Source organism: Priapulus caudatus, unplaced genomic scaffold (genome assembly GCF_000485595.1).
Source record: "Priapulus caudatus unplaced genomic scaffold, Priapulus_caudatus-5.0.1 Scaffold1779, whole genome shotgun sequence".
NCBI classification, from domain to species: Eukaryota; Metazoa; Priapulida; class Priapulimorpha; order Priapulimorphida; family Priapulidae; genus Priapulus; species Priapulus caudatus.
The window spans coordinates 18,707-26,918 of record NW_014578840.1 but is presented as its reverse complement, the minus strand read 5'-3'; the positions used below and the strand labels follow the sequence as shown (position 1 = coordinate 26,918).

The 8,212-nt window shown below is 42.2% G+C and overlaps 1 protein-coding gene across 1 annotated transcript in view; it reads left to right on the top strand.

Moving 5' to 3' along the window:
* LOC106817584 (heparan sulfate 2-O-sulfotransferase 1-like) overlaps positions 1-8,212 on the top strand; it is a 36,574-nt gene that overhangs the window by 13,544 nt on the left and 14,818 nt on the right. The window contains exon 3 of the mRNA XM_014822261.1: positions 2,853-2,950. Within this exon, the coding sequence (XP_014677747.1) occupies positions 2,853-2,950 (98 nt within the window). The remainder of the gene's footprint in view (positions 1-2,852; positions 2,951-8,212) is intronic.

Sequence of the window (8,212 nt, the reverse complement as noted above, 5' to 3'; positions counted from 1 at the left end):
CTCTCTCTCTCTCTCTCTCTCTCTCTCTCTCTCTCTCTCTCTCTCTCTCTCTCTCTCTCTCTCTCTCTCTCTCTCTCTCTCTCTCTCTCTCTCTCTCTCTCTCTCTCTCTCTCTCTCTCTATCTCTATCTCTCTCTCTTGCTCTCTCTCTCTCTCTCTCTCTCTCTCTCTCTCTCTCCCCTCTCTCTCTCTCTCTCCCCCTCTCTTTCTCTCTCTCCGGTTAATCTCAGTGAACTCTGATGGATGCTCTACAGTTGGTATTGTTCGCGGTTTTGCGAGCATCTCGCGAGTGCAAATATCCGTTCATCCATCGCTTCCCGCCGCTAAGCCACGCGGTGTGTTACGCTGCGTCGTATGTTTACTCGTTTCTTTCGCCGATGGCGGGTCTTCTAAAGCGCACATATGATCGTCGATATGTTTTGTTTAGTCGTATTTTGTTTGGGTAGTTCGTACTAATATATATAGTAATATAAGTAGCATCTGCGATGGAACGCCGATTTTAAAGTTGCTCCGACGTGCGGGGGTCATAGTATGGGAAAACAGCTTGGGTGCTGTTTTTGATAAATGATGCTTGTTTGGTCCATGTTTCTGTCGGTGCCTCTCACTCTGCCCGGGTCCTCCGTTCGTGTGTCCTTCCTAGGCTGTATGCATTTCACATCTGTTATGAAATTCCTTTCATACGAAAGAACCAGCCGACGTTTAGCAGTTTGACTATTTTAATTAATTATTTTTTTTATTTTTTATTAATTATTTAAATTTTTTAGTGAGAGAGGGTGTAGAGAAAATCTGCGCGTAATATTGTTTAGATGGACTGGTTCTTTTTCACTTAAAATCGCTCATGGAGTTGCAGCTTTAATGATCACACTAGACTTTTGAATTGCTAAGTCGTATAACTATTTCATCAACTCTGCTTACACGTGCACGCAGACTAGAGTTTAATAACCATCAAGAGCCAATATAATATATTACCCTTTAATTAATTATTATTTCATTAAATTATTATTTAATTATATTTAATAATAATTATTAATACCTATAAATGATGCCTATTAATACCTAGGTATTATTAGCTCCTGTTACCATGCATATTGCTACGATGTGAAACTCATACTTTCATAGATTTTTGCGAAGCTCGATGACCCCATGGTGAGGGGTTGATGCATTCAGCACATGCAGGGAAGACTGTGCAAACACATGTTAGTGAAAAGTAGACCGAATCCAGTTTTTTCTGGACGTATCTGGTAATCCTAACTCAGATTGATATCCCTGGCGGGGGCCTCAACGTAGCGCTTTCGTGAGTGACAACGAGTTAAATGGACTATGGAAACTTGAGAAATAAAGACGAGAAATAATTATAAGGATACTTATAACAAACCTATAACAAAATTATTTAAAAAAAACATGCAGTCAACTAAAGTTACTGAACGAATTTGGTTTAGCAATCAATTCGTTTAGGTTGTAAATAGCAGTACTAAGCTATTTATAATGCCTACTATGAAATGTCATATAAGAAAAGATCCTATATCCTACAGTTAGAAACTATTTTTAAGCGCATTCCTTCAACATTTACTGACTTTGTTCACTTCGTTCCGGTACTGAAAGCATGTAGAAAATGGTGTTACATTTTACATTTTACTGTGGGAAAATAAATGTTACAAATACATTTGCAACTAGACACCAGCAGGTGATTGGCGATTTCTCCTATACCTCGCCGATTCTCGTGCATGTGCAATGTTCTCTGGTCTTCTACGAGCCATATGACCCCCACCCCCATCCCCACTCCGCTGGCGTTCGCACTCTCGGATGTTGACGAAGGCGCCTTGATTCTGTTCGGCGTTGATCTGCTGTAACTATTTCTTCGCAATTTCAATATCTAAGAAGGCAGTGTAGAGAGGACCGGAGATTGCTGTTTTAGGGAATCGTGTTCAGTGATGATGAGAAGTTATAGCTAATGGAGGATCATGGGTGTACGACAGTCTACGTATACAGAACTGTTATAGCAGCTTTGTAGCTACGGTCTACGTATACTGAAAGGTTGCTTAGCGGCTGCGTGTGTGGTTGCATTCGTGGAGCGGTGAAGCGTACTTGAAAATTAAAGTTGGATTACCACCGCAATTAGTTCTTTGAAGCCACATAAAAAAAGCCAATGTGTCTGCCGCCGCCGTCGTTTGCTGAAGTGTGCTAACCATGTTTTTGTAATATCGCTTATTTGAAGAAGGAAAAATAAGAGAAAAAGGTTAAGGAAATTCTAGCCGATTCCCTTGCACTTTTTACCGTTAAAAATGGTGTAAATACATCGTCTGCCGAAGTTGAGTGATAGGCCATCTGTTTTGTAACCCAAGCTGGGATTTTAATCATATAAGGAACATTAAAAAGTACTTTTACTAAGCAAACTATTTATACAACTCTAATATGATTCCTCTCATAGGTTAGAGTATTTTCATACAGAGACCTACCACACTTAATTGTTATTTTTTGCCACGCTGTCGTAAATTCAACTAATTGGTTTTCCTGATATGTAGCTTGTGCAATCTCATAACGTATACGATAATAGATTGCCTGTTTGAATTGGTCGTGAGTTGTATGTAATCAAGAGCGTATTAAGAAGGTTTTTTCTACCTTCTTTATACGCGCTTGATGTAACGGTTGACGATGCTGATAACGTATACGATAAAAGAAACCGAACTTTAACTTTAACTTAACTTTTCTTAAGAACCGGTCAGACAGTGGATTCTAAATGGTGGCCTGTTGCCTGTTGTGAAATTGGTTGTGAAGTCACACAGTCAAAGCGTGCATCTACCGAGCGTAATGGTTGACTATGCTGATGAAGATTTTTCTGTGTTTTTATTGCAGACGTTCGATGAGTGTGTAGATATAGGTGGCGCTGACTGTGATCCCGGAAACATGTGGATGCAAGTTCCGTTCTTCTGCGGCCATGACTCTAATTGCTGGTACGTACTGCTTCGTTGCTACACTGCTTCATATCGAGATAGCATGAACTATTTTCACATTTGTTTACACGCGGCTGGTGGTGTGTTTTATTTTAATCAACATGTAGCACACACTGCCTCTTTCTCAGCTTTTGCTTGTATTGATCGCAGTTAAAGAGGCAGAAGGAAGTCTGCAATTGAAATGACCTCGACTCTAACCCTTTAGACTCTATCACAAGAGTCGGTGAAAACCTATCGGTAGAGATTCGCGCTGAATTGGAGCCGGTAGCTTAGCCTCGTAACTAAGCAAGAACCTACATCGTGATTCTACAGCCTACAGCTGAATATGCTACCGCAACAACTACGCGCCATGTCCGCAGACGCATGCGCCCCCATAGTGACGCACGATGGCGCTGTTATCGGACATCGGTTTTAACAAGAGAGCATGTTCGAGCGTAATCGACAGCTCGCTCGATGTGCGCTGAAAATAATTGGAATGTAACGTAATGAGTTTTTTGCGCAGTCGGAAACGCGCCCGCCATAATATCTGCAGGAGTGTATAGACTAGTATTATACACTCCTGATATCTGTAGAGGTTTTACCCACTAAAGCGAACCTTGATTCCCAGAGCTCGATTACATTCCATTACCCATTACCCTCGCTCACGAGGCAGGCCTCCTCCCACCGGCCACGTGGTTAGTCGCCATCTTGGATTATCCGTCACTCGTTCGTCTGCGTTGATACCGACGCTCTGACGAAGCGATTGCGCTGTGGGAGGGGAGCGGTCACGCGTGCGTGCTGGCCGGGTGTGCGTGCGTGTGGGCGAGCATGCGCGTGTGTATACGTGTGTGTTCTTATGCACTACTATATAAACTACCGCTTATACTCCAATCAAAATAATTTCGCATTGCACATCGAGCGCTTCTCGAGAGAAGAATGATATTCATACACAATAAACCGACATTCTGAGTATTCAAACGCGCTGTCATAAACGTTCGGTACGTTTGCAAACACTTTCATCGCGTGTGTAACACACATACTCGAAGGTGAACCGAGTGCCAAACCGCTCGTAAAACTACGAAAAAAAATAGACGAATGTTCAAGTTTATTGGCGAGCAGTTTTGTAGAGTGTGCAGGTTTTTGCTGCTGATTTTTGGTGGAACGTACATAGTTGCTGCTGACGTGCTGAAGAAATAATTGTATAAGATGCTTAGAGATGAAGATGATGAAGATGATGAAGATGATGATGGTGAGATGTATTCACGCTTCAAACGCAGTGTTACAACAGCTGTTGGCGTTCGTCTCAATTTTAAATCTGAATGCGTTAAAAGAAAGATGGACGTTTCACCACTTTCGACGGGTTCGGTCTGTGAAGATTGTGAATATTTCCGGTCTATTGTTTAACGTGAAAACAACATTCGCGTAAATTTGGCACCCGGCGGTTAGATGCGATATGATATGACTACTAGGCACTTAGGATATGACTACTAGGCACTTAAAAAAAAAAAAAAAACCCTAACCCTAACCCTAACCTAACCTAAACCCTAAACTTAACCTAAACCCTAACCCTAACCCTAAAAAAAAAAAATTTAAATTAAATTAAAGTGCCTAGTAGTCATATCATATCGCATCTAACTGCCGGTTGCTAAATTTGCGAGAACATTTCGTATTATAACACTTGCACATACGACACTTGGCGTTTTCTACCCACATCGTCGCTGTTGAATCGTTGTGAGTGTCGACGTATTTGAACAAGTGTCGTTCAGTGCAAACACTCACCTGCCAAGTATAGGATGGACCAGCTACGTGGAATCGACCGCATTTCCTAGCTGTTAGGAATATATTATTCATTCGATTGCAGAAGGGTTTTCTTGTTAACTGCCAATCTGCTAGAATTATTCACTAAACCCCCGCGATTTCGCGATTATATATATGTAAAATATCGTGTTTATGTATATACGTATATACATTAAATTAATTTATTTTTATTTTTATTAAATACTTAAGAAGAGAGAGGGTGTAGAGAAAATCTGCGCGTAATATGTTTAAATGGCTGGTTCTTTTTACGTTAAAACGCTCAGTGGGTTTCAGTTCATTTATCAACTAGACTGCATATTGCTAAGTCGTAATAACTATTCATCAACCTGCATGCTACACGTGTAACCAGACTAGAGTCTTAATTACCGTATCAAGACCAATATACATATTACATATTCCCTTTAAATTAATATTATTATCATTAATTATATTAACATTATATTGAATAATATTAATACCCTAGAAATGATACCTATTAATACCTAGGTAAATTATTTAGGCTTCCTGTTACCCGAGCATCATTGCTGCATTTGAAAAACTCATATTCATAGATTTTGCGAAGCTCGATGAACCCATGTGAGGTGATGCATTCAGCACATTGCAGGTAAACGTGCAAACACATTTAGTGAAAAAACGAATCCAGTTTTTTCTGGACGTATCTGGTACCACTCAATTGATACCTCGGGGCCTCAACGTAGCGCTTCCGGAGTGACAACGAAAAATGGACTAGGAAACTTGAGTAATAATAGCAAAATAATTATACAGGATACTTATAACACAACTGCTATAAACAAAATTATTTAAAAAAAACACATGCGCAACTAAAGTTAACTGAAACGATTTGGTTTAGGAATCATTCGTTTTAGTTGTAAATACATACTACTATTTATAATGTACTATGAAATGTCATATAAGAAAGATCCTATATCTAACATTAAGAAACTATTTCAAGCGCATTCTTCAACATTATAGCTGACTTTGTTCACTTCGTTCGCGGTAACTGAAGCCATGTTAAAAATGGTAGTTACATTTTACATTTACTGTGGGAAAATAAATGTTACAAATCATTTGCACTAACACCAGAGGATTGCGATTTCTCCTATACCTCGCCGGTTTCGTGCATGTGCTCCCGTTGAGCAATATCTCTGCTGGTCTTCTGACGAGCCATATAGACCCCCCCCCCCCCCACCCACTCAACTCCCCACCCACCCGCGTTCGCGACTCTCGGATTGTTGACGAAGGATCTCTAATTCTGATCGGCGTTTGATAACTGCTGTAACTATTTACTTCGCAATTCAATATCTAAGAAGGGCGTGTAAGAGGACCGGAGATTGCTGTTTTAAGGATCGTGTTCATGTGATGATGAGAATGAATAGCTAATGAGGATATGGGTTACGACGATCTACGTACAGAAACTGTTAAGCATCTTGTAGATACGGTCTACCGTATACTGAAAGGTTGCTAGCGGCTTGCGGTGTGTTGCATTCGGGAGCGTGAAGAGTACTTGAAAAATTAAAGTTTGGATTACCACCGCAATAGCTTGAAGCCCACAAAAAAAATCAATGTGTCTGCCGCCGGTCGTTTGCTTGAAGTGTGCTAACCATTTTTGATACGCTATTTGAAGAAGGAAAAATAAAAGAAAAAAGGTTAATGAAATCTAAGCCGATTTCCTTGCCACTTTTACCGTTAAAAATGGTGTAAATACATCGTCCTGCGAATTGACAGTGAATAGGCACATCTGTTTGTAAACCGCAAGCTGGGATTTTAATCAATATAAGGAACATTAAAAAGTATTTCACTAAGCAAACTATTTATTCAACTGCAATAGATTCTCTCATAGGTTAAGTATTTTCATACAGAGACCTACACATTTAATTGTTATTGCGCACGCCGTGTCGTAAATTCAACTAATTGCTTTCCCTGATATGACTTGTGCAATTCATACAGTAATACATAATAGATCCTGTTTGAATTGGTCGTGAGTTGTAGTAAATCAAGAGCGAATTAAGAAGGTTTTTTCTACTTCTTTATCGCTTCTTGATGTGGTGGAGATGCTGATAACGTATACATAAAAGAAACAGAACTTTTAACTTTAATTAACTTTCTTAAGAACCGTCAGCAGTGGAATTCTAAATGGTGGCCTGTTGCCTGTTGTGAAATTGTTGTGAAAGTCACAGCAGTCAAAGCGTACGATCACCCGAGCCGTAATGTTGACTATCTGATGAAGATTTTCTTGTTTTTATTGGCAGACGTGATGATGTGTAGAATAGCGTGGCGCGTGACTGTGATCCGAAACATGTGATGAAGTTCCGTTATCTCGCTGCGGCCATGCCTCTAATGCTGGTGCCGACTGCTTCGTTGCTTACACTGCTCATATCCGGAGATAGCATGAACTATTTTCACATTGGTTTACACCGATGGTGGTTGTTTTTATTTTAATCAACAATGTAGCAACGAACTGCCTCTTTCTCAGCTTTTCTTGTATAGATCTCAGTTAAAGAGGCAGGAAGGAAGTCATGCAAATTGAAATGACCTCGACTCTAACTTTAGACTCTATCCGAAGAGTCGGTGAAAAACCTATCGTGTAGAGAATTCGCGCTGATATTGGAGTCGGCTAGCTTACGCCTCGTACACTAAGCAAACTACATCGTGATCTACAGCCCTACAGGCTGATAATATGCTACCGAAAAACTAACCGCCATGTTCCGCAGACGCAATGCCCCATAGTGACGCACGATGGCTGTATCGACATCGTTTAACAACGAGAGCATTCGAGTGTAATACGCAGCTCGCCGATGTGCCTGAAAATAATGGAATGTAACGTAATGAGTTTTGTTGCGGCAAGTCGGAAACGCGCCGCCATAATATCGGAGGAGTGTACTAGACTATATTAACACTCTGAATCTTAGGTTTACCGACTAAAGCGAAACCTTGGATTCCCAGAGCTCGATACTTTCCATTACCCATTACCTCCTCAGAGCGCCCTCCCCCACCGGCCACGTCGTTAGTCGCCATGATATCCGTCACTCGTCGTCTGCGTGATACCGACGCTCGACAAGCGATATGCGCTGTGGAGGGAGCGGTCACCCGCTCGCGGTGGGCTGGGTGGTGGCAGGCGTCACGCTCAGTCCCCGCGGGGTGGAGGGAAGGAGCGATCACGCGCTCGTCCCAGTAGGAGAGGGAGGGAAGGAGCCTCATTGCGTGCGGGTGGTAGATGCGTCCACGCGCTTGGTCGTGGGGGGACGGGGGAGGAAGGCGTCACACGTGCGCGGGGTGGGTCAGCAACGGTCACGCGTGTGGGTGGGGTGCACGCAGCGGTCACACACGGGCGGGGGCGAGCAGCGCGTCACGCGGGGGGTGGGGTGGCAGCAGCGGTCACGCGCGAGGTGGGTGTTAGCAGCGGTCACATGCCGGGGGTGTGGGTGAGAGTCACGCCGCGGTCAGCAGCGGAGCGCGTGGCAAGCA